General features: G+C 42.1%; 1 protein-coding gene across 5 annotated transcripts; it reads left to right on the top strand.

Annotated features, from left to right (window-relative positions):
* Window positions 1-1,718: 1,718 nt before the first annotated feature.
* CCDC34 (coiled-coil domain containing 34) lies at window positions 1,719-23,326 on the top strand. Of its 5 annotated transcripts, none has more exons than XM_082210513.1 (7): window positions 1,719-1,860; window positions 2,131-2,363; window positions 6,074-6,203; window positions 10,853-10,969; window positions 14,948-15,106; window positions 16,657-16,798; window positions 19,594-20,410. In XM_082210513.1, the coding sequence occupies exons 2-7, from the start codon at window positions 2,149-2,151 to the stop codon at window positions 19,803-19,805; spliced, it is 975 nt and encodes a 324-aa protein (XP_082066639.1). In that variant the 5' UTR covers window positions 1,719-1,860; window positions 2,131-2,148; the 3' UTR covers window positions 19,806-20,410. The 5 variants fall into 5 exon arrangements, with proteins under 5 accessions (XP_082066639.1, XP_082066640.1, XP_082066641.1 ...); XM_082210514.1 differs by having other exon boundaries at window positions 1,758-1,860; window positions 2,134-2,363; XM_082210515.1 differs by lacking the exon at window positions 1,719-1,860 and adding an exon at window positions 1,930-1,950 and having other exon boundaries at window positions 2,134-2,363.
* The last annotated feature ends 3,626 nt before the right edge of the window (window positions 23,327-26,952 follow it).

Here is a 26,952-nt window from a genome sequence, read left to right as displayed (position 1 = left end):
GAAGATTAACCAGATGCTGTCTAAGGAAGTCTCTTGCTGTTGCTACAATTAAAGCTGGACTAAGGGTGATTTCTGCTTAGGCAAACATAAAATCAAATACTGATGGGTTCCCAAATTGGGGACTCCATGCATTAGTTACTTATTCCTGAACTGAACATACCTATTGATTTCTATTATAAGCAGAGATTGTGAAGCAGTTGTACTTGTTCCCACAGCTATTGGTGGGCACTACTGGCATTGCATGATGGCTGCTGATTTCTCAATGCTCACTATAATTTTCTATACAACACCATAGCCTCCAACATTTCTCTGATGAAAATAGGGACATCCTATTATTATTATTATTATTATTATTATTATTATTATTATTATTATTATTTACACCACCCATCTGACTGGGTTACCACAGCCACTCCAGGCTTTTTGCTGTATTATATTGTTGGTTCCAGAATCCATTGTACCAGTTATGCCCTGAGATAGTGCTGAAAGGAATTCTGAGCCTGTGTTTTTATTTATGGATAAAAGGCAGCATACAAATTTAAACAATAATAGGTGGTGGAGCTGGAAAGTAACACCTGTTGCCCTGGAAGATGATCTTCTTAATTCAAGTTTCCCAACTGCAGTAAAAACCACCCAGCATAGCTGCCAGTGCTGAGGGTCCCACCCCTCCACATCCCCTGGGTACGTGCAAACAGTGGCCAAGTTTTGAGAAAGATCTATTTAAAAATCCAGCGTTACTCGGTTTTATTCCTCACTGGTATTTTCCACTGAATGGTTTTTTAAAAAAATTAATGCACCTGTTTTTTATGGATGGGTATCTTGGCTCAGCATATACAGATTTCCATCTCTCTTAATCAGGGCCGGATTTACCGTATTTTTTGCACCATAACACTCACTTTTTTCCTCCTAAAAAGTAAGGGGAAATGTCTGTGCATGTTATGGAGGGAATGCCTACGGGTGGCATGCCTACGGATTTTCCTCCTCTAAAAACTACGTGCGTGTTATGGTCGGGTGCGTGTTATAGAGCGAAAAATACGGTAGGTTTGATGAGGCCCTAAGCTACTGAAGGTAATGGGGCCCTTTATATATCCAGCTGTCCTTTGTCAGCAATATATGCTATATGGTAATTTATGGACCTAATGGGTATCTAAAGTCATTTGCAGATAACAAATAGGAGCCTACACAACACAAAACACTGTTGCTGTATGTAGGTTTTATTCTATTTATTTTTTATCTTACATTTTGGGAATATACAGAGTTTGGTTTTTTCCTTTAATTTTTTTTGAGAGAGTGGGGCCCTAAGCTATAGCTTGTTTAGCTTCTACGTAAATAAGCATAGTCATTTTATTGCGCTGCTGGTGGCTTGTCCACCGGGACAAGAGGCAGCCCGACACGCGCTCCTTAGGGTTGCGCATATTCTGAGTGCTCAGCCGCCCTCCTACTAAAAAGAGCTGCTCGGCCGAGCCCTCACCGACTCCAGGCCCGCGCGTGGCTGAGGGCGGGGGCGTTTCTGAAGGAAGAAACTATAGTGACGGAGGCAGCGGGCATTGTTGAGGTAATTCAGCCAAGCGACGTGGGGCGGGGCTGTGGAAGGGAGGCCGTTTTAGTGTTTCGTTTTGTTTTACTAATTTCGGGAAAGCGGAAAGGGAAGAGGAGACGCGGGAGGAGTAGCTGGGCCCGACTCCCCTCTCTCTCCGAGGACGACAGAGCGGTGAAAGAGGCCCTCAAGGCGGGCCAGCGGGCTGCCGGCGTCGCCGTTGCCATGGCGCCCGTTGCGCGTAGTGGTTGGCGGAGCGGGCCGGGCCGCGGGGACCGCTGGGAGCAGAGCAGGCGCTGCGGGTTTCAAAGCGGCGGCCTCAGGTAGAACGGCTGCTCTCCCGGCGTCGCTGTCCTCGGGGCGGTTGGGGAGGGAGCGCGGCGGCGGCGGCGGCGCGGCCTTGGGGGAGGGAGGTGCGGCCAAAGACCGGGGGGGCCTCGGAGGGACGGAGGGCGGGCCGAGCAAGGCCTAGTAGTTGGTACCTGGGGAGCTGAGGAGGTGGGGGGAACAAAGAGGTTGAGTCCGGAGCTGCCTCAGGTGCGGAAGGCGGCCTTTGAGAAATGCCCGCCGCTCATTCTCACGTTCCTTCCTAGCAGGTCGGTGTCAGCGCCATGCCCACCTCCGTGCCCCCAAGTAGCAGGCGGGGGGCAGCCTATTCCACCCCACCCTCCCCTGCTAGCTCCGACGACGAGGGGGCCGGCAAGTCTTCCTCTTTCTCCCTGATCTCTCCGAGTTTCCACCGAAGTTTCCACCGAGCGAGGCAGGAGGAAGAGGCAACACCAGCTAGCAGGGGATCAGGCATCCCTCAAAGGATTAAACAGCATAGGTAACGTGTCGCCCACCCGTGCTGCAGCTCTTAGGCCCTGCTCAAGTGGCCTTGGATTATTTTGTTGCTCAGTATGTTTACATACACTAGACCTGCAACTTACACACGTTTCGCTTGTGCACTTTCAGCTGTAGGCGCTTGAGGAAAAAATTAGAAAGGGGGCAGCTGCCCAGGGGAAATTTGGCAGTCCCACCTGCTATTGCACCCAATGTGTTTTGACTATATTGATTTTGTCATTATGCACGATTGTCAAAACATAACCCCCAAGTAAGTCACGGGTCTGCTGTACTTATTACCTAATACCGAAGACCGTCCCTGCGTGTTTACTAAACAGCAAATGCAATCTGTGTAGCAGTGAAACTGAGATACTACAGTATAATACAGTGCAATATCACATAAAACTACAGTACTGTGCAATAAAGCAATACAAGCCTTTAAAAAATATCTCTGCCTTGAACCCACTGGAATAGCAACACCTCTCGAACTGTATATCATACCGACATGAAAAGTGTTCTGCATGCATAATTCCCCTGGATTGTGGTTGGCAGACTTGACACATGGGTTGCACAACTAGGGATTTGTGGCACAACAGGAGCTGGAGGATCTGTGGAGCTGGCTATGGTGTAGCCAGGTGTCACCTTCCTGTCTGGGTAGTCAATAGACTACAGGCAAAATCCGACAAGGCACTGGGGCCTTCTGTATACCTTAATTCATTTTAGACTAGTATTATATTGTGCTTTGCCTTGGCTAATAGCATACTGGACAAAAAACTGATCACTGTGGATTTACATAGATTTTGCATACTACATTCTACATAAAAATGCATTATGTATATGATAGTTGTGCTTGAAATTGTTCTTTTAGTGTTAGTGCATACCTCCCTTGTTGTTATTCATATAAGGAAAGCAGCCTGAAACAGATGTGGGCTGTGAGAAAGCATGTATGAGTAGAAATAGATTTGGATTTCTGTTCTCATCCTGAAGCAAAGTTCTTACCCCGAGATACTATTTATGGGTTAGCAGAGTCTGTAACCTGAAATGTATGTAACCTGAAGCGTATGTAACCCAAGGTACCACTGTATTCCTCTTTGGGCTCTTATTAAGCCACAGAAAGCCTGGATATTAAAATAATAGAAAGCAACAAGACCTCCATTCAAGGCTGGCATGAAGAAATAGTGAACCTGTCATCTTATTTTAATTTATTTCCCAACATTTATATACCACTTGATTGTAATGAAACTTGAGTTGACAAAAACAGTAAAAGTATCAGTAAAAAAAAGTATTTAAAATATTCAAAGAATGATTAAAATCAGCAATAAGATAAAACCAGATTAAAACTCCCAGCTAGTATGTTACCTGCAAATAGTAATATTTAGTAATTCTTTCTCTTATCCTCCCTCCAAAAAACCCTGTAGGAAATATTGCTAAATATATTTGAGTGTTCCTGGTCTAAGTTCCATTACATATTAACACCATACCCCTAAGCACATTTGCTCAGAAGTAATCTCAGGGAAAGATGGACTAAGATCTTTTAAAATTTAAAAATGCTATGAGACACCAGTGCCTCATTTTTTTTCTGTTTAAAAACTAAGCTAAAATAGTAAATATTTATTTAACTCTTCTAGTATATTGGTATTAGAAAGTCTGTCAAAATGAATCTTTGTCCGGGCATTAGTGAGAGTATTGTATTTTCTATGGCATGTTTATATCAAATGTAATAGCTTTGATCTTTGACACAGAATAGCTTTGATCTTGAACATACTTTCTCATACTTCTGAAATATTAGTTCAGTGTACAGTGTATGTTAAATGGGTAATACAATAGGTTGCTGATTTGTAGACCTCATTAAGTAGTTTGTCTAGTTGACTAATTATTAAATATATTAGATTTGAAAAATAAATTCATAAATTGTGACTCTTTTAGAAAACACAGGAATATGAATACACTGGCTATTTCAAAAAGAGCCCAGTGACTTTCAGTAACATTTTGATGTTGAAACCTTGCCAAGCAATGCTACATTATGTAGACAGCCCACCTTGCTATGTCACAAAGCCCCCAGTTAGTACGTTATAGCTCAGATAATCCTGAGTATTGTATGTGTGTGTAGCTTGTCACATAAAACTGAATTTAGTTATTTAAAAACTATATTCATAAATTGAAAGTCTTTATATATGAGATTATACCATAAATGTAATTATTTAATGATATCTGATTCCCACCTATCCCCAGCCCTTAATGGTTAATTATCTGGTTTAGTGAACAGGTTGCAGTCCTGAAATGCATTTTTCTGTGCTGCTTTTGATAGGCTTTCCTCACTGTGCCTACCAGCAGTGGCGTAGTGTGGGGGGTGCAGGGGGCGTAGTGTGGGGGGCGCAACATCTGGGGGGGGGGCGCGCGGAAGAGACTCGAGTGCTAAAATCCACGGATTAGGGGGCACAAATTATTTGCCTTGCCCCGGGTGCTGACAACCCACGCTACGCCACTGCCTACCAGTGTCAAATAGCTTCTTAGGTTCAAGCTACATCTTAACAACTATGCAAGTCAATTTCAGTCTCTTTGTATAAGTGAAATGAGGCTCTGTGATTACAAGTTTCAACAGAGGAATATATTTCCCTTCTTACTGCTCAAGTTGTTCTCCAGCTGCTTTTCTCCCCTTGGGGAGACGATTTTAAACAGAAACACAGCAGAGAGGATTAATCAGTGTCTTTCTTTCCACCTTCCCATTTTGCTCCTCCCCAGCCTCTAATTGTGGCCTTTAATATAAAAGTCAAGAGACCAGTTGCATTTCCATACTGTATTTTACTTTGGTTTTATGGTTTTATTTTGTACTTTAATATTATTGTATGTCATTTAGAGAGCTTTGCTGTTGTGCATCATAAACATGCTTTTAACTAAGAATAATATTGATACAGTTGTTAAAATAGTTAAACTGTACACTCTAGATGGTGCTGCCTTTGATAATGGTTTGGAAACTGTAGTTAGTACAAGTTTGGAATGTGGTATTTACATTCTTAACTGAGACTTTGTGTTATGATACTTGTAGGCAAGTATTAATCAGGTTGTATTGTTTACTGGTCCATATCTGGGCCCAGTTTTTGGTACAGGTCTTGACTTTTGAAGCTCTTCACAACTTAGGATCAGGATCAGACTGATTGAAAACTATATTGTCTCCATGTGGATTGTTTACTTGTGCTTTAAGATCTTCAGTAGATGGTATTATGTCAGTGTCCAGCTGTCTGAGGCATAGTGATGGCTATCAGGAGATGGCCTTCTTTGTAGTGGGTCCATAATCTAATGGTCTCCTCAAAGAAGCTCACCTAGTGCCTACTTCTTTGATGTTTCAGCATGAGTCCTTTTATTTTTCTAAATCTTCTAGGTAAAACCATAGTCCTTCAGATGTTTTTTACTTGGTACCTTTTAATTCTACTGTTTTTCCACTGCTGGAATACTTTGTAGGTTAACTGTTTTTGTGTTTTTAAATATAAACTTTCAGACATTTTTATTGAAGGACATTATAAAAGTATTTTAAATATTATACTTTGGTCCTTGTACTTCAATGAATTTTAAAAGTAGTTTGTCAGTTTTAGGAATTGCTTCCAACCATACGGTACAAAAGAGGAAGATGTACATAATAAGACATCTTTGATACCATTAGCTAGTAAATGGCATTCCCATAAAACACTGTCTAATTTTGAACCTGTCACTTCACAGTGCAGACCATTTTAAAGATACAAAAAGGAAAAATCGGCCAATTGTGGAAGAAAATCTCTCGCCATGGGAAGAGTGGTTCCTTTCCAAAGAGAAAGAGTTACGTGCTCGACTACAAGAACGAGCTATGAAGGTGAATACTTAATATAATTTACATTTGACAGCAGATTGCCAGGCACCAAAATGTACATTTCCCGTATTATTTGAGAAAAACAGATTTGGATGATTTATATTGCTTCATATATTGCTAACTGAAGCCATTCACTGGGTGTTGCCACTGTCACATGCTGACAGCTTCTAGGAGCAACAGCTGAGAACTGATTGCGGGGTGAGGTGGATGAGGACCAATGATGGACAAACTACTCAGAAAAAGCACATGTCCCTCACCAGAGATACTGCTGTTAAAGACAACTTCAGCCCTTTATACATGAAGAAGTGTCTCCAGCCCCATCGTCCCGCCTGTGGAATGCCCTCCCATCAGATGTCAAGGAAATAAAAAACTATCTGACTTTTAAAAGACACCTGAAGGCAGCCCTGTATGGAGAAGGGCTGTTTGATGTTTTACTGTGCTTGATATTTTAATAATAATAATAATAATAATAATAATAATAATAATAATAATAAATTTTATTTATATCCCGCCCTCCCCAGCCGAAGCCGGGCTCAGGGCGGCTAACAACACTAAAATAGTGCAACATTATAAAAACATCATAAGAATTAATTAAAATCAAAATTGATGGCAACCATAAACTAAAGTATTGTAAAGATTGCCAAAGGAGGGAGTCAGGCTGTGCCCTAACCAAAGGCCTGGTGGAACAGCTCTGTCTTGCAGGCCCTGCGGAAAGATGTCAAGTCCTGCAGGGCCCTTGTCTCTTGTGACAGAGCATTCCACCAGGTTGGAGCCGCAGCCGAAAAAGCCCTGGCTCTAGTTGAGGCCAGCCTAACCTCTCTGTGGCCTGGGACCTTCAAGATGTTTTTATTTGAGGACCGTAAGTTCCTCTGTGGGGCATACCAGGAGAGGCGGTCCCGTAGATACGAGGGTCCTAGGCCGTATAGGGCTTTGAAGGTTAAAACCAGCACCTTAAACCTGATCCTGTACTCCACTGGGAGCCAGTGCAGCTGGTATAGCACCGGATGAATGTGATCCCGCAGCGAAGACCCCGTAAGGAGACTCGCTGCGGCATTCTGCACCCACTGGAGTTTCTGGGTCAGTCTCAAGGGCAGCCCCACGTAGAGCGAGTTACAATAATCCAGTCTGGAGGTGACCGTCGCATGGATCACAGTGGCTAGGTCAGGGCGAGAGAGGTAAGGGGCCAACTGCTTAGCTTGGCGGAGATGAAAAAATGCCGCCTTTGTTATAGCTGCAATCTGCGCCTCCATGGAGAGGGAGGTATCGAAGATTACACCCAAACTCTTAACGGACGGTGCTGGCACTAATTGCACCCCCGCAAGAGATGGGAGTTGCCCCCTCAATCCCATATCGTCCCGTCCCAGCCAGAGGACCTCTGTCTTCGAAGGATTTAACTTCAACCGGCTCCCACGTAACCATCCAGCCACAGCTTCCAAGCATCTGTTCAGTGTGTCTGGGGCCGAGTCAGGATGGCCATCCATCAACAGATAGAGTTGGGTGTCATCAGCATACTGATGGCAGCCCAGCCCCAAACTCCGGACAAGCTGGGCGAGGGGGCGCATAAAGATGTTAAAAAGCATCGGGGAGAGAATCGCACCCTGAGGCACTCCACACACCAAGAAGTGGCGGGATGACAGTTCCCCCCCAAGCGCCACCCTCTGTCCCCGACCAGAGAGAAACGAGCGCAGCCATTGAAGGACTGTGCCCTGGATCCCCACGTCGGCGAGGCGGTGGTCCAGAAGTTCGTGATCGACCATGTCGAAAGCTGCTGACAGATCTAGAAGAATCAGCAGCCCCGACCCGCCTCGATCCAGCTGTCTACGAAGATCATCTGTTAGGGCGACCAGAGCCGTCTCGGTCCCATGACCAGCGCGGAAGCCGGACTGGAATGGATCCAGAGCCGATGTTTCATCCAGAAACCTACCAAGCTGTTCAGCAACCGCTCTCTCAATCACCTTACCCAGGAATGGAAGATTCGAAACTGGGCGGTAATTGGATAGATCTAAGGGATCTAATGATGTTTTCTTTAAGAGCGGACGCACCACTGCCTCCTTCAGTTCCCCTGGGAATGTCCCGGTGCCAAGGGACAAATTGATGATATCCCCCAGGGGGGCCCGCACCTCGTCTGGACATGCTCTAATCAGCCAAGATGGGCACGGGTCGAGAGGACAAGTGGTGGGCTTTCCAGCTCGGAGGAGTCTGTCCACATCGGCTGGGGATATCCGGTCAAAGTGGTCCAATACTGGACCCGAGGACAGTCGAGGGGCCTCCAGTTCCTTTATTGTATCCAAATTGGCAGGGAGGTCATGGCGGAGCGACAGGACCTTCTCCGCAAAAAAGCTCGCAAATGCCTCACAGCTGTGTGTCGAATTGTTATTTAAATTTGGCTGTCCTTCGAGGGACGTTAAAGACCGAATTATACTAAATAATTGTGCCGGGCGAGAGCTAGCGGATGCAATGGAGGCCGAGAAGTAGGACTTCTTAGCGGCCTTCACTGCCATCTCGTAGGTTTTCATAAAAACCCTATAAGATGTTCTTGAGGCTCCGTCACGGGCACCCCGCCATACTCGCTCTAGCCGTCTGAGGTCCCGCTTCATTTTCTGGAGCTCCTCAGTAAACCAGGGAGCCCGGTTTCTGCGGGGTCGCAGAGGGCGCTTAGGTGCGATCTCATTGATGGCTGCCAGAAGCTGGGTATTCCAGCCCTCAACAAGCTCAGTCAATGAGTCGCCAGGGGGAGAAAGGTCCCGCAAGGCTTGACGGAATCTATCAGGATCCATCAGCCTCCGCGGGCGAGCCCAAATCGGCTCACCACCTAAGCAGGGTGGGGATGGAACATCAATCCTGGCTTTCATAGCATAGTGATCAGACCATGGCACCTTCATTGAAGGAAACATGATCACATCTATACCGACGCCAAAGATCAGATCCAGCGTGTGGCCTGATTGATGTGTGGGGCCCGAAACAAACTGGGAGAGCCCTAGTGTCGCCATGGAAGACACCAGGTCCAGAGCCTGTGAGGAGGGAGTGGCATCGGCATGGATGTTGAAGTCCCCCAATACCAATAGGTTAGGGAACTCCAAGGCCCAGCCGGCCACCGCCTCCAGCAGGCCTGACAGGGTGGCTGCTGGTGCGCTAGGTGGCCGGTACACCAGCCAGACAGCCAAGCTCCCCTCGGAGCCCCACACTAGGCCAACACATTCAGTGCCGGGGATCGATGGCGGTGGTAGAGCCCTGAAAGAACAATCTTCCCGGATTAATAATGCCACCCCTCCCCCCCGGCCCACAGTCCGTGACTGGTGGAGGACGGAAAAACCCGGGGGCGCCATCTCTCGTAAGGTAACAGTATCCCCTTCGCGCACCCAGGTCTCCGTCACACAAGCCAGGTCGACCCCCTGCGAGATGATGAAATCTCGCATGGTGGCGGTTTTGTTGCCTATAGACCTGGCATTGCACAACACCAGTGACGGAGGTGAGTAATCCTTGCTCACCCTACCCTCGTCTCTCGGGATGGGGCGCAGATTGGAAGGGGTACGAGCATATCCGTATCTCGATCCCCTTCGCCTATGCCATCTGCCCCCACCGCCATACCTCCCTCGCCCCTCCACAGTAGGAATCCCAAGCCTCATACTCGCCTCCATTTACAAAATATAAAAGCAAACAAACAAAAAACAAAAAAACAATTACACCAAAGCAAAACCAATCCCCACCCCACTCAACAAACCATCCCACCCCAACCCAAAATAAAACAAAACAAAATAAAAATACATGGATAAAAAACCACCGTTTCTGGTGGTACAACAAAGTAAAAAGTAAAAACACTTTTAATTAGGGTTCAAACCTAAAACTGACCTAGCTGCAAAAGAGTGAGCTGATCAAATTAAAACTCTTGATTGGCTAAAAGTTACGACGCCAAGTCTGAATTTTGGATAAAAGGATCAAGGGATGTTTTGTGTTTGCTCTCTGCCATTGCTCTGCAACTTGCAAAGATGCCCGGCTGTAACTTCCATCTTTGAAATGGAATTCCTCAAACATCTCCATTACGCAACAGCTTGAAAGGACTATTGACTATTCTAACCATGTTCCTTTGTGAGTATGTAAAGCTAGTGATAATATACAGCGTTGTTATTTTTATGTCTGTAAGACTCATAAGATGTGCCTGTTGATTTTCAACATGTTTTCTGTTATTCTTTTAAAATAAACCCTTTAGTAGAATCTGTTGGTATTTGTGCCTTTTCCGAGGGAATAGCTAAATCCGAGCCTTCCGCTTAGTTACGCTTTACCGTGTGAATTTCTGTCTGCAAGCCTGTGGATTCAGCTTGTAGAGGGGGGGAATTGCCAGGTTAATGGGACATACCCTTCTCCCTGGGTGGTGTCTCTGGGTTCCCCTGACTAAAGGGAGTGGTGGCAGCCCTACCGGTGTGATTTTGGCTTGTGTTTTTGAAAAGTAACTCCCTCGCCAACCTGCTCAAGAAACCTGGTCTAGCCGGAGAGCAAAGTCAGGTGATGGAGGGGTAGTGTGGGCGAGCGGAGCGTTACTACTATTTTAATTTATTGGAAGCTGCCCAGAGTGGCTGAGGCAAACCAGTCAGATGGGTGAAATAATAAAAAATAATAATAGTAGTAGTAGTAATGTTTTGTTGTTGTTATTATAGGAGGTGAATCAGGAAAAGGAGAAAAGGAAGGAAAAACAGGAACGCGAAATAAAAAAAAAGCTGGCTGAAGAGAAGCACAAAGAATGGGTCCAGAAAAAAAATGAAGAGGTGAAAAGGGTGAAGAATTTTATAGCCTTTTTCTTAAATAATGCCTTACATTTTTCACATAGCCAGTTATTTCCTTTTTATGTGTACTTGGCCTGGTCTAGGAATAACATAAATTACCAAGCTATCATAAACACTGTTGGATTTCATGCTAATACAGATATTTTTCCCCACATTTTTTTCATAGTTCAACAGGAATGAATCGCATACTTAGTCTCCAGGGGTCTGTGCTTAAAGCTTGACACCTATAATGTCAGTGGCAGTAATTAATACGAGTTTATTAAATGGCAGAGTATCTGAGCAATCCTACAAATGTCTATTCAAAAGAAAGTTCCATTAAATGACGCTAATTCCCAAGACTGGGTTGAGGACTGTAGCCTTAGTATTCTTCTAGCTATTTTTAATATCAGTAGGCACATCAGTCCTATTCCATTCTGTCCACTTTCAGCATGGAAGCACACTTAAGTCTACTCCATCCTGTTTCTATACGGAAAACAAAACTACTCATAGGGTGGTCCAGGGGCTACCTCTGAGTCTGTTTTCAATTTTAAAGGTAATTCCATGTAGGGAAACCATTATTTATACAGTCTCCCTGAGAGTGATGGCATGTCATAAATTCTGATGACTCCCAGTTTTACTATTTGCAATGCGCAACAGCAGGAGAGGATGCTCATGTTCCAGATGCTATTCAGGTGGCTGGAATTACCATTAAAAAATGAAAATAGACTCGGAAGCAACCCTCAAACACATCTTGTTGTGGAACCTGTAAGAATGTTGATTCCAAAGTGGACTCCAAATCCAGTCTGCTTATTGATCCAGGTGGTTCACATCAGGTGAGTCTGCTTAAAACCAGTTTGTCAGTTCTACTCCATACCTCCTTTTGAATAATGAAAAGTTATATTAGACTGGTATTGTGTCTGGTTGAGATTCAGAGTAGTCTTACTGTAGATATTCAAAACAGATTAAAAGCATACTGGTTTTGAGAATATGTATGCTAATAGTAAATAGTCACCAGGTCACAAACCTTATTTTAGTGCATACTTTATTCTATAGATATGCAGAGCTAAAGGAACGCTTGTCCTTTCAGTCCACCACTTCCTCACCATATGCAAGAACAAAAAGGTTTTGCCACAACATTATTTAAATAAATTATAAGCTTGCCCTTTGAATCAAAGCGTGGTAGTTTGAGACTAGAATCAATTAGACTGACCAAGTGAAAAATGTTAACTCTTACAGGGTAAAGTCCAGGGTAAAAAGTTAGTTCAGCTTGAAAGTAGATGAGCTTAGGTTAATATACTCTCTGCATGTTGTATTTTATCTTGGTGGCTAGCCATTTCAGGCAACATTGTGTGGAAATGTGGGATATACATTTAAATAATAAATCAGTAATAATACCTACAGCAGCACAAGTACAGAAATGTTTGTAAAGAAGCACCTTATGAATAGGTGCACCAATTTTATTGCTTCCTAAGCTGCGGTCACCAGCTCACAGAGGAGGTTGACAGTGATGTGGGAAGTAACCACTGCTCCTTCAGGGTTGCATGTGGTACTCCTTTACAATGATTCACTAGGGGCATGTGATTGGACCATGCTACAGCAGATCCCAGCAGATCGGCATACCAGTTGTTGGAAACCACAGGAGGGGAGGTTGCTCTTGTGCTCTGCTCCTGCTTGTGGGCTTCCCATGGGCATCTGGCTGGCCACTGTGAGAACAGGATACCGCACCAGATATTTTCCCCCACAGACTCTTCATACGTTCTTACATGTACTTACTAGTATCATAGAACAGTGACATCTGTTTAAACCATAGTAGTATAAACACTTCAAGCCCTGATTTAATTATTGTCAAGTTGGAGAAGCTGATACTAGCAGATGAGGTGTACAGTGCATGTTCAAACAGGGAAGGACAGTTGAATGAATTAGAATTTCCTCATGACATAGAATGGCATCTGAATAAATGCCAAGCAAAATGGTTAGCAGGATTATAGAAAAGGGATAATGACAAAGGTATTTGGTTTACGCATTGCTTCAAATCACATTAGAGGGTGGGGTAAGTTTTGTAAAGGTTTTTCTTAAGAGAAGAATCTTAATACGGTCTGCTCACCCTTGAATATCTTGGCCCAAACTACTTTCATCATTTATAATATAACCACCACTCTGAGAACTCGGAGTAGTGTACATGGTGTCATCCCTTTCCAGCATTGCTTGTGCATCAATTGGCTAGGTTGACAGCTATTGACTCAATGTATCTTGGGGAGGTTCAAGGCTGAACCTGTGACTTAGCAGTTGAAGTCCCAACACTCCAGCCACTACACCAAACTTACTCTTCTTTACGTTTTGTATAAAGGAAACTAGTAGGCACAGGAAAATAAATGAAAGCGTTCTTAGGGCAGTGTTGAAATTCTTTAAAACAGTAATGTGTAAGTCATTGGAATCATTACTGTTTTATTAATCTGATCTTTTTTTTTTCTTTCCTTATTTATTAAATTTCTATACCACCCTTCAAGGATCACAGGGTGTTTACAATATAAAAATACATACAATAATAACAAACTAGCCTGGTATATGTATGCATTGCTGCTGTTTGCAAGTGCCACTGTTTGCAGTAATGAATGTTTGTAAAGGGTAGAAGGTATTGTAAAGGTATTGCATTATCCCCCTATTCCTTTTAAGTTTTTGATTGAAATAAAGTTGAAAAGGGGTATGCCTGCAAGCTTCATTTGTTTGTATTATCTCTAATAATGTTCTTGGGTGGAGTAGTGGGAACTGAAGTCTTTCATCCTAAGGATAACTGGTATTTTTAGAATAAATTAATTTGACAGAACTCTGTGATTGTCAATGACATTAAAGGGTATATAAACTCATCAGTAATTTAAAAAATAGATCGTATCACTAATGAAGACAAGATCAAAGCATTTTTTCTGAGAAGCAGACTGAAAACACATATGTATTTTGAAGTGTAGACATGACAAATATGTAGCTTTCTAGTTCTTTTTATCAGGACCAAAAACTCACTGAGGTAATGGGCTGTCTATGCAAGTCGTATTTTTCTCTTAACTAATAAATTGTGGAACAAATAAAAGTTTAAACAACATTTAATATGATATTAATCATAGAAATAAATAGGCAGAATTGAACCAGGGTCTCCATGCCAATCACTCTGAAACAAGCCTGAGCAGTGGGAAGAACTTGATTTAGGGCCTGACACACCCTTTTATGTTCCAGCCTGTGTTCTGGGTTCCCCTTGGCTAATCTGGGCATAAGGCGCTTTTCCAAGAAAAGGTGAAGCCAAGCAATCTAGGCGGTCTCTTTCATGAAGCACAAGCACATTGGCAAATGCTTATTTCACAAACCAGTTTATTAATTTACAGGGAACATAAAAACTCACAGCATAAAAAAATACACTTTTATTGAAGATTGTCAAAGGCAGCTAGAGCTTTCCGTTATTTAACTGGTCCTTTTGTTTATAGTGTCCAGAGGTTGCTGCATGGAGTTATCTGTAGTTGTCCATGCTTGGCCTAGCTGCAGGCAACTCATCTCTTCATCTGGATAACCATCTACAAACTGGTCATATCTCTTTCACTGTAAAAAAACAACACAAAAATCCTCAAAACAGGAACTCACACGCAAAGAAACCACCAACTTGAGTAATCATATCAAGACTTTCATACCACCTGTGCAACATTCATGTGAATCAGTAGTGTCAGTACAATGGGAAAGCACAGTGTTTCCAGATACCAGGAGCTATTCACATTTGAGCTGAATGCTGCAAGAAGAATGACAGAAGGCACCTATCTGGACCAGTGAATTACCTTTATCTGGGTTTTACCACTTCAGTAGGTCAGGATGCCCATAAATACTTAGCGTACAAGAAAAAAAATCTGCAAATAGAGAACAAGGATATGAGGGAAAAGGGTTCTAGTCTAGTCAACTTTTTGTAGGAGTTGTTATTACTGCTCTCTCTTAAATGTTTTCTATTATTATCTACAGGAAAAACGGGAAAGGGAACTTAAGCTCAGCAAAGAGATGGCAGAAAAAGCAGCCAAAGAACTTGAGAGAGCACAATCAAAGGAAAAGTCGCGAGAGATGTATCAGGAATGGCTAAAGAAAAAGAAAATGGAAGAAGGTCAGAAGAAGAAGGAAGAGAAGGTAACTTTTATCCCATTTTTTTCATTTGAAGAGATGCTGATCTGGTTTTGGTTGCTCTTAGAGGTGTAACACACACATAGTTCTCATCTGGAATGAGTTCCTGTTTTGAGGATTTTTCTTATCCTCTACTTTGCAGCTTGGCTTACTTGATGAATTTATTTGTATAGCTTTGTTGATTAAGTTAGTCTTGGAACCATAGAGAAATTTATAGCATACTGCATGTGCAATATTGTAATCGAGATGTCTTTCAGAGGGATTAATGGGTGATGAAGATGTATGCTAATGTGAGGAGTAATCCATTTTTGTTTCAGAAAAGGGACTGGGGTACAATGAAGCTTGTGAACGTTGCAGTGTTATCGAAGTTTATTAAATGCACACTTCATTTTATAGCTCCCCTTCATGGTATAACTGTTATTCACAGCTACATAAGAATCACAGGATTTCTAAAAGAATTGTGTTTTTGTTCAACTGGCGCCAAACAGTTTGTAGATTTTGCAGATATACGGATATACCATTCTCTGAAAGTTGTATTTTTAAACCAACAACATATCTTGTTGGACTGATATTATGATGCAACTGAAACATGTTACTCCATAACAATAGTAATAACAAAATTCATACAGTGTTTTTTGATTGTTCACAGCCTTCCACCCATGTATCATGTCAGTAATCTGGACGCAATGCAAGGGGTTGGTTTTGACCTTTAAGGTCCTTCACAGCTTGGGACCAGGCTAGCTGAAGGACTGCCATTTTCCACATGTACCTACCTGGACCCTGAGATCTTCAAACATCCTTCTCCAAGTGCGCCCACTGAGTGAGGTGTGGCAGGTGGCTATGGGAGAGGGACCCTACTTGGTGGTAGCACCCTAGATGTGGGATGTTATACCCAGAGAGGCTCACCTGGCACCTGGTTTATTCTCATTTTGGCACCAGGTGAAAATCTTTTTTTATTTTCCCAAGCCTTTTAATCTCTTTTGGCATTAAGGTGTTTTAACTCTACAACTCATTTCTTTAAGCTGTATTTATACTTCTAGTATCTTATTACTGAATTTTAAATTGATTTCTTTCTTGATTTATGCCTCCCTGAGAACTTTGTTATAGGGTGTCCTCTAAATACTGTAAATAAACTCTTCTTTAAGGTAGGTCAGTAACATCTCCATATTACAAATTGTAGAACTTCAATAATAGTGTTCACCTGGTGAATTCGTTGCTGAGATTACATTTGAATTAGGGAGAGGATGCTTCACTACACTGAGTCCTGATAGTACATTGCTGGCCTTGTTTTGTAAATCATGAAAACATACATGAAACTTTTGAAACACCAAATGTATAAACCAGCCAAAATGAGAGACTTTAAAATATTGTTTATGTCAGTGTTGGAATTAGAACATGAGTTTAAATCTTTCAAATTCAAATCAGTAGGACTTATAGGTGCTTAACTATAATTGGATTGTACCCAGAGTAATTGGTTACAGTGGTGAAGTAATACATCTGGAAGAAGACAGTTGTATTAAGACATTTTGGCATTCTTGGCTCTTTTCCTTTTGTAGGAGAAGGAAAAACAACGGGAAGCTGAACTACAGGAGAAAAAAGAAAAATCAGAGCAGATGTTCAAAGAATGGCTGCAAAATTCCAAAACTAAGCCCCGCCAAGCATCAGCTGGCTGTGCCTCTGCAGATGGGAAAGATGCTGGTTTGTATCTGTACTAGACAGACTAATACAGTCTTCATAAGTTGTGTAGCAGGAGCAGTTTTCTGATACTTTTACTATTTATTTTTGAATATTTTGTTTTAAATGTTCATCTGCTAGAACTCCTTAGCCATAGATGTGGATACAGACAGGCCACAAACAGTAGATGTTGCCTCACATTAAGGAATGTGTATATTTGGTCCCATTCCACACCCCAAATAACTCAAGATTATATCATTGGAAATCTTCTACTTTTGAAAGCATTCATTTTGGTCAGTAGAGTTCAGTAAAATATACTGGCACATACATTCTTGTTCTTTGCAGTGCCTATTCTTCCAAGAATGCTCTTCTATTCATAAATTTATTAAATGTTTAATCTGCCTTTATACTGATTAACATCTTCCAGAGTTGATGGCAGCCTCCTCAATTAGAGAAGACTCCTTGCTGCAGAAGTTTAAGCTAAACTTGTGAGCATCTGACAGAAGCCATGCAGTGCTGAGGGGAGCAAAAAGCAGTTCCATAGTTTCTTTGCACTCACTTTTTCTCTTCACATGAGTAATGACTGAAGGGGGCTAAAGATTATGGTTTCTGCCTGCACCTAAAACATTGGGCCTTATCGTCAAACCTTTCAAGGCAAATGTAGCCACCACCTTTGAGACAGATTCATAAGTTTGGACCTCAGCTCATGATAGGCCTATTGAAGGTTTTACCAATGAAGAAAATTGGCCTCTCTCATATCGGCCCAGATCTAATTTTTGTGCAGTGTAGAAGTTGTCTTTGGGTAGATATCCTGAGTCAAGTTACGCAGGCTTATGCCCTGTTGAAATCAGTTGGCCTGACACCATGTGCATGACTCCAGCCTGCCTACCCACCCTTGATCCTATTTTCAATAAAACACATCCTGTTACAGCCAGAAATGCATATATGTTGTTTCTGGCCTTATTTTTTTTCTAGAAAAAAATAAGCATACTTGTCATTTAAATGACATTTCTTTCATCGTTATTTGCCAAATGTGTTGCACTTATAAAAATGTTAACCTAAACTATTTGCTGGGAGAGGCTGCTGTTCCTTTTGAACACTAAACAGCACACCAGACACAAAACCAGTTGCTGTTTTGCTTTGGTTTGATTATAGATAGTGGTGCATACTTCTTTCATGCTTTGTCTTGGGACATTGTTACAGTACTTGCAGACAGCTGCTGTCACTTATCTAAGTAATTTATTAAAAATATTCTTCCCAGTTTTGTTCACAGTAGAGAACATATTCCAGACTTTGTTTTGACCACTCCAATGAAATGTATTTACATTTCTTTCCAGACAAATAGGATTGTTATGGCAAAGGCACCACATTCCTGCTGCCATAATTTAGGTATAGCACATGCAGCACGCTCTCCTTCTCTGATAAACAGTGATAAAAATGAAGCAATGATGAAAATAAACTGACCTTTAACATTGGCATTTTGGGTAACAAGTTCAGTACTCTCACACTGGTGAATGGAAGGAAATTGACAGAAGAGTTTTGTGTCTTTTCCTGTGCCCCTGAAATTGTCTCTGGAGGGTTGGAGCATGACATAGATCGCTTGGGGAGGGAGGTCACCTAAAATGGGGCAATGCACCTTGCTCAAACCAAGCTCTACTCACACGTGATGCCTCCACCCAGTTTTGTGTGACCCCCCTGCTCCCACTGGCAGCCTCCTGTGCCTCATGCCACTCTGTTTAGGAAAGTTTCCTTACCCTCCAGGGAGTGATGACAGCAAAGTTCCCTTCCATGAACTTTCTTAAATTCATGGGATATCAGGATCCGAGACACTGTTCATTATACTGCTGAGATCTACAGAGTGGAAGGATATTTGTATATTTATTGTCCTGTAAATTGCCCAGGGATGTGTTAAAGACATCCTTAAAGGCCATTGTAAGGTATCGTGAGATCTCAGTTGATCTTTCAGGTGAAGAAAGTTAAATAGGATAACAATATAGGCGGGCTGATCCCTTATTTGTTACAGACTATAAAATTGTATATAAAGTATAAGCTCTGAAAGTGAAAATAAATCTTGGTTCATTGAATGTAGGAAAGGAACTATGCAGGCAATAACTGCTGGAAGGATTTGTAGTCTTAGGTAGATGGTACATTTTTTAAAAACCAAAAAACTTTTGTGTAAAATTTCATTAAAGTGGCAGAGTTCTTGGGCAGAACAATCATAAGCTGGTGATGGGGGATGCTGTGCAGAGAGAGAAATCGCTACTTCCGAAGTGCTGGCAACTTCTGCAAGCCACGGGGGGGGGGGGGATATGGCTTATTTATTTATATCTATTTTGCATTTCAATGACACTAATGAAAGAAGAAATAAGCCAACTCTGCAGATAGCGTTCTTTCTCACTTTGGGTGGAGGTGTCAGGAGACAATGGAACTTTAGACAGCTCCAAGGTCTCCCTGATACAATGCTGACATCTCTCCCTGTGTCTGGTTCTGCTGTGCTTGGAGAACCACTTTCAGTAAAGCAGTAGCCGAGCTTTCCACTCCTGCACATAGCAAAGCTCTGCCTGCACAACTCCCTCTTTGCTTGTAGAGAGGTGGATCTACAGCATCTTCCAGCCCCTCGGCTGCCCTTCCATGAAGCATAGAATGATCCCTGAATCTTAACTTAGAATGACTAACCCCACAGTGTTGTCGACTCAGAGGCGAGCCTTTCTTTGTTCAATGGGTTTTGTTCATAGGTAAGTGTGTAGGATTGCACCCTAAGAAACAATGTTATTGCTAATAGTTTAGATTGAAACACTGTGCTTCTTTAAACATTCCAGGCTATCCAGAAGGAAGTACATATCCAGCTCCAGCCTTTTACAATCCAGTCCCTTGGAAACCAGTTCATGTGCCTCCTCCCAAGGAAGAAAAGTATGTTTCAGTGAAGAAAAATAAGAGGCCTAAATCCAGTCATACATATAGACCTTCTATGCATTTTCATAAATCCAAAAGCAGTCTTTATATTGGGTCATTGTGCAGAATCCAGAGATAGTTCAGGGCTCATTTTTATTTTAACTTGGCCTTATAGTGTAATTTATGATGTATTACTGACAACATTTTGTAAACAGCTATCCTTAATTGTAGGCAAATGTTTTTGATTTTCTTGTTAAAATAAGGCACGCAGGACAAAATCAGTGTCATTTTAATGTATTATGTGTGATGCATTGTGAGCCATATTTTAAACAATAAAAAAGCAATTATTTTCAACCTTTCCCTAATATTCTTCTGCTTTAGGTACTGTATTTGCAGATGCAACTTCTAGTGCTCCTGTGCTTAGCATTGAGATTGTTGCTTTAGAAGTTTATAGTAATGTCAGAATAAGAAGGCATATCTTTTCTAAGAGTAAGATTTTGGATTTAAGCTCATTTGGGCCTGTTAACAGCTGTGGGACTATGTGTGCTTTAATCTAACTGTACTTATGTAACCAGTTTGCAGAGTGTGACGTCAAGGAACTTTCTGATACCACTTCTGTTAAATGATTTGTGAAATGCTCCCCTTTGCTCTACTATAACCTGCTATAGAATAATCAAACAGTATTTATTTTATGTAGCACTGTTGTAGCTTTCCAGAGTGTACTACATTTTCTGCTCCTCTTGGCTCTTTTCTGGTGAATTTTAAATACTAAGTACTTCTTTGTGAATTTTTAATAAGTAAATAGTGGTTAAAAAAAGGTAAAGGATCCTGACAGTTAAATCCAGTCGCAAACGACTCTAGGGTTGCGGCACTCATTTCGCTTTTGTGGCCAAGGGAGCCAACGTTTGTCCGCAGACAGTTTTTCCAGGTCATGTGGCCAGCATGACTAAGCCACTTCTGGCTTAGTCCAGAGCAGCACACGGAAACACCGTTTAGCTTCCCGCCGGAGCGGTACCTATTTATCTACTTGCACTTTGACGTGCTTTCGAACTGCTAGGTTGGCAGGAGCTGGGACTGAGCAACAGGAGCTCACCCCGTGGCGGGGATTCGAACCACCAACCTTCTGATCGGCAAGCCCTAGGGCTCTGTGGTTTAGACCACAGTGCCACCCATGTGTGGCTTATTTAACAGTTTTGAATATGTCCTCCTTAGTGCAGTGTTTTGGCGAGCATTTTTTTAAAAAAATTATTTAAATATAAAAGTAAAGATTTCAAAAAAAATGCTTGTCACAATAATATAACAAAAACAATTACTAGAAAATGCAATTAATATTCTTTCTGAATCTTTTTGGCTGCTATTTCTGTAACTATGGTGCTACCTATCCTCCTGTATATTGTGAACTATATTCCAGTCAGATTTAATATTCTTATTCAGGCTACACCCCCCTCCAAGTGGCTTGCATCTTGTTGCATCTTTTAGAACCATAATCTGTTGTCTTCCCCAAAACTTTAAAAAGTGGTTAAAACATCTGTAGGCTTATTTAGTTATTCTTGTACAGATTGTTACTGCTCATTCAATCCTAAATGCAGAAAAAGCAAGCCATTTCATCAGATTTTGGGTGGAAGTCATCATTGTGCTGAGGAGATCATTGCCAGCACAAATATTTCAGCTTGCCAGATAGGAACAATCTCTTCTTGCTACATGCACTGTTCTGGAGTTTCTCTTGACCCTCCCTAAGCAGCTACAGGGAGAACACATATGGATGAGAGGATGGCATGTATCTTGCACTAGCAGAACTTACTGCGCTGGCTTCCACTAGCTCTACAATTTAGTTGAATCTGGTGCATTAGCTTTTCTGTTCCTTTAAATATGAGATGATAATCCACCTGTAATGCCTGCTTATTCCTTTTAACACTGGGATGGGGAACCTTAGGCCTGGGGGCTAAATATGACCCTTCATGCCTCTGTCTGGTCCTCAGATTCACCCAAGCAACACCCCACATCAGCCCTGTTTTGCACCATCAAGCACTTTTGCTTGGTAGGAGTGCGTCTTTCAACTCTCAATGCTTCTTGCCTACCTGGTTGTACAAGGGTAAAATTCACATTTATTGTTCTGTCCACTTTTGCCTCCATTGCATGCACCACTGGCATTTGACTCCCAGAAGGGAATGTAGCCCTTGAGCTGAAAGATTACGCACTCTTGCCATAACTTTATATCATACATTTCTGCAATTTTGATCCATTTCTTATTTTGATTCATTTGTGTGTAATAAAGGGGGGGGGGGGAGAGAAGAAAGATGTATTTGCCAGAAAGCAAAGTTTATAAACATCTAAATCTTTTTACCAACTAGTATATTTTTAATGTTTTTACAGTTGTTATTGTAGTACTTGGATTTTATGTTCTACTTTGCTTGTTATTTTTTCCATAAATGCAAAATTTATAGATATCTAAAAATAGAAAAACTAAACGAGAATATTTGTAATAAATATTGTCAGAGTAACCATTTTAAAAACAACAGAGTAAATAATTTCATGCGACTTCACAAAATTACCTCTGTTTAAAAAACTAACTAACAATATAATTCATTTATCATTTATTTTCTAAGCAGTCATTTCAAAGAATATAAAGTTTCATAACTCAGTTACAATTTGCAATCATGAATATATAATCCGTACTATAAGCATCAAAATTAATGCTTTAAATTTAAACATGACTTTTTTTTACATTTATTATTTCATTTCATTGTCTTCTGCAGTTCATATAGCTCTGATTCGGCAACCCACCAAATAAGCAGTTCACAAGTTCTAATGCTTGTTTTCCAAGAAAGATGAGTCATAAAGAATCATTAAATCATCGTCCTGGGTCTACTCCAGCTTGGAGGGAGGCCTAGGCAAAATGCCTTTTCATAGGCGTCCCCCCTCTCAGTCAACCCTGGCAAGTTTACCTGGCAATGGGCAGCAGTACGTACTTCAAAGTGTGATCAGCAATTAGGTCAACCTGACATTTAATACTTCCAACAAAACATTGCTTTCAGGAATTAGTGAAAACACTTAACTAGTATTGTTTGGGGCACCAAGTCAGAAATCTTTTTGGTGGTGTGCGGCAAGGGGCTGGGGCTGGCAGGGCATTTTCAAGAAGGGACCCTGGGGCCCTGGCATCTGCCCAAGAATGCTGGGTGCTAACATTCACTCTGAGCAGGGATGTGCATTACTTTCCACCCTTTACTCCATTTCAGTGACTTTCAAATCGCTATTGAACTGATAGTCTTCCACAAATATCTGCATAAGGAATACTGTATTTTCAAGATCATGGAGACAGAAGATAACTGCTAAACACGTAGCTGTGTAATCTCTTATTTGTATCATGCCAGTATTCAGAGAAAGGCTTCTGTTTGGGTAGTGTTTGGCTGCCTTTTAGGGATTAATTTAAATGACTGTTGAAAGCTTATTTTTAGTATGTATATTAAGCAGGGATCATTGCATTGGCTCTCGTAGCTCATTGTTTACCTGGTCTTTGTAATTGCAGAGTTTCAGTCTCAACCAAAGTTCGCCTGTTTGGGAATGATGAAGACGTGCATCGGACTTAAGGCTGTTAGTCACTAACTCCTCTGCTTCCCACATCATAGCATGCATCAAATAAAAAGAAGGCATAGCACAGCATTACAGTGAGTGGTAGCATTGATGGGGATGTGTAGACAGGCTACTGTATATAGAGACCTGTTTACATTATTTTTCTGATATGTAGATTCAGTAAACACCTGGTCTTCGCCTCACGTTGCTCACTCCCCGTGGCTCATATGCCATGAACAAGTCTGCCTCATCTCTTTGCTGATGCTCCAAGGAGCCAAGGTGAAAGCAAAGTAATTGTGTTGTGTGATTAAGCGGTATCACATAATATACCTCCTAAAATATCCATGTACTTGCCTTATGTGGTGATTGTTCTGGACACATTTTCTGCTATGCATAAAGTGGAATTTTCCGTTGTCTCTTAAAAGTTCTGTTTAGATCACCCAAAAACTCACAAGGGTGCTGGCATGTGGCAAGCTCCGCAGTACCCTGAAAAAGAAGGGCAGCTTGCATTCAAATGCTACTAGTGGTGTCAAAGGTCCTTTCCTGAAATCCTTTCTTAGTTATATTATCACACTATTTTTGCTGTAAATGCACACAGAATTATTATTTGGGCACCACCATTGATGATCTCCAGCAGGCTAGGGGCAAAGGTGAAAGCTGTTTCCTAGTTCTGCTGGATCTGTCAGTGGCCTTTGATACCATTGACCACGACATCCTTCTGGACTAGCTAGAGGGGCTGGGAGCTGGGGTTACTGTTATACAGTGGTTCTGCTCCTTCTGGGCCATGTTCAGAAAGTAGTGTTGGAATGAGCGTTCAGACCCTTGCACTCTCACTTGTGGGATGCCTCAGGGTTCCGTCCTCTCCCCCATGCTTTTTAACCGCTGAGAGAGATCATCAGGGGGTTTGGGCTGGGTGTTCATCAGTATGTGGATGCTCTACATCTCTCTTAAATCAGAACCAGTGAAGGTCCTGTGTGAGTGCCTGGAGGCAGTTGGAGGATGGATGGCGACTAAGGGATTAAGGTTGAATCCTGTCAAGACAGAAGTGATGTTTTGGGGTGACGGGGGGGGCTGGTGTGGAGTACTTGCTGGTCCTGAATGGGGTAACTGTGCCCCTGAAGGACTAGGTGCGCAGCCTGGGAGTCATTTTGGACTCACAGCTGTCCATGGAGGCGCAGGACAATTCTGTGTCCAGGGTAGCTGTCTACCAGCTCCATCTGGTACGCAGGCTGAGACCCTATCTGCCCGCAGACCATCTTGCCAGAGTGGTGCATGCTCTAGTTATCTCCCACTTGGACTACTGTAATAAGCTCAACATGGGGCTACCTTTGAAGGTGACCCGGAAACTACAACTAATCCAGAATGCGGCAGCTAGACTGGTGACTGGGATCACATAACACCGGTCCTGAAAGAGCTACATTGGCTCCCAGTACATTTCCAAGCACAATTCCAAGTGTTGGCCTCTGCCCAGTATACCTGAAGGAGCGTCTCCACCCCAATCATTCTGCCCGGACACTGAGGTCCAGCTCCGAGGTCCTTCTGGCGGTTCCCTCACTACGTGATGTGAGGTTACAGGAAACCAGGCAGATGGCCTTCTCAGTGGTGGTGCCCACTCTGTGGAACGCCTTCCCATCAGATGTCAAGGAAATAACTATCTGACTTTTAGAAGACATCTAAGACAGCCTTGTTTAGGGAAGTTTTTAATATTTGTTTTAATCTGTTGGGAGCTGCCCAGAGTGCCTGGGGAAACCCAGCCAGATGGGCGGGATATAAATTTATTATTATCGTTATTATTACAAATGGTAAAAAGCGTAGATGTTAGCAATAAGTAGGTGGTCACTGGCATTTAGCCACCCTCTCATGATGCCTTCAGTTGAGTCTATGCAGCTTTTCCATAATAATTCAAGTTACAACATACTTAAAACAACTATAAAAAGAATTAATAGCATATCAAGGATCAAAGCATGGGGGATAAACTTATCAATGGCTTCTCATCATGACAGATCTATACATTACCTCCCACATCAGACAGTTAAGGTTCTGAATACCAGTTACCAAGAAACATGAGCCACAGAGTGCTTTTTTGCTCATGTCTCGCTTGTGGGCTTCCCATAGGCCAATGTGGGAACAAAATGCTGGACTAGATGGATCTTCAATCTGACCCAGCAGGGCTGCTCTTAGGTTTTTAAAGTCATCTCATTAAAAGAGCATAAATGTTCAACTGTAGTAAAGGCTACTGAATGTCCAAGAAAACATGTATTTTTATGTGGCATCTAAAATTCAGTAGTGCATTATTCTTGCACTAAAATACAGCTCAGTTGATGCAAGCACATCCTGAAATGAAAGAAGGTGGTGCTCACATACTACCATCTGGGCTTCCCCACTCCTCCCAATAGTTGTAAAGTAGAGAGGTGTAGGGAGCATTTACAGTCTTACTGTTTCAATAAGTGTGTGACTTAATTCTGTCTTCTCCCTCAAATTTCCTGAAGAGACAGGTATTCTATCTTATCTGTAGAATGTGTTGCATCTGGAAAGAGGCCTGTGTAAATCTCTAAAAATTGCAGCTTCAGAACGAAAGCTCTTGCACAATCTAATCTGTAGCATCACAAATGCAATTTTGTTCCCTCCTGAATAAAGTTTTAGACAAGATTGGTCATGAGTGTGCATGTTGGCTTCAGTTCAATCAACATAATGGTTTTGCTGAGCAGAGAAGAAGGAAAGTATTGTTTGGCTGGCTTCCAAGAGGATATAAAGCATGAAGAAAAATATTGCAGTTTTGAAGCTCAATTTTAAGGTTGCACACTGAAAAAAGTATTTGTGTGGCCTTGGTTTAAAAAAACTTCACCACCACAGTTCAGTACAGAGAAGTATTCATAAAATCTTAGTGTAAAGAAGTTGTGTGTAAATGTAAAGGGTAGGGATTGTATAGGAGCAGCACTTTGGGGATATAGTGATGTAGGAAAGTATATTTGAATGTATGTGCTGCTCTAAGATCTTTTGAATGCCTTTACCCAATTTCCTTTTTCTGCATACTTAAAATGTTTCTGCTCTTAAAAACAGGTATCAAAATAATAGCGATGCAAAGAGTGAGTGATGCAAAGTTTTAGGATAAAAGCAGGAAAGGGAGTATTCAGCCATCCTCAGTTTTAGTGCAACGCTTAGCTGTTATATACAATACCTTCCTCACCTATTACCTTGCTCATCTGAAACTTCTACCACTTGCTGTGCCCTATCAGATCAGTTCCAGCATGTTCAAGCATTCTGACTCCCACTTTACTTTGGCTTCTAACACTAGACTTTGGGTGTCTAAGCTCCAGAAGCAGGTGTGGTGCTTTTCTGTCTTGCCTGCTAAGGCTATTTGGCCCAGCTAATGTTGCAATGCAGGCCTCATATTTTGTGTTCCAGCTTTCCTTGCAATTCAGTTTTGAGGGTGGTAGGGCAAGACCCTCTTCTCCCTGGAACTTCAACTTTTAGCCTACCTATCAATTTCTAGAGGTGGAAATTCACCTGATCTTGAAAGCCCTCCTGCCACCAGAGAGAAGAAACAGAGGGAAGTCACTCCCTCCCTCTCACACATTGCCTTGAGACCATTCAACTGATCTCTTTTAGCACTGTCACCCCAGCTTAGTTCATGAGTCATTTTACAAATAGATCACCTTCCAATGTGGGGCTTCAGTTACCTAGTAGCATGCATTGTGCCTGTTGCTGAGGATATA

Source organism: Podarcis vaucheri, assembly GCF_965113315.1.
Source record: "Podarcis vaucheri genome assembly, chromosome: 1".
Lineage (NCBI taxonomy): Eukaryota > Metazoa > Chordata > Lepidosauria > Squamata > Lacertidae > Podarcis > Podarcis vaucheri.
Note: the sequence above shows the minus strand (reverse complement) of the source record. Positions and strands in the feature narration are given on the sequence as shown.

Bases quoted from the DNA above. Each gene is read 5' to 3' on its own strand.
- CCDC34 (XM_082210513.1), top strand. From the start codon at position 2,149: ATGCCCACCTCCGTGCCCCCAAGTAGCAGGCGGGGGGCAGCCTATTCC. The intron at 6,204-10,852 runs GTGAATACTTAA...TTGTTATTATAG, and splicing joins TACAAGAACGAGCTATGAAG to GAGGTGAATCAGGAAAAGGA. The intron at 16,799-19,593 runs GTTTGTATCTGT...TAAACATTCCAG, and splicing joins TGCAGATGGGAAAGATGCTG to GCTATCCAGAAGGAAGTACA.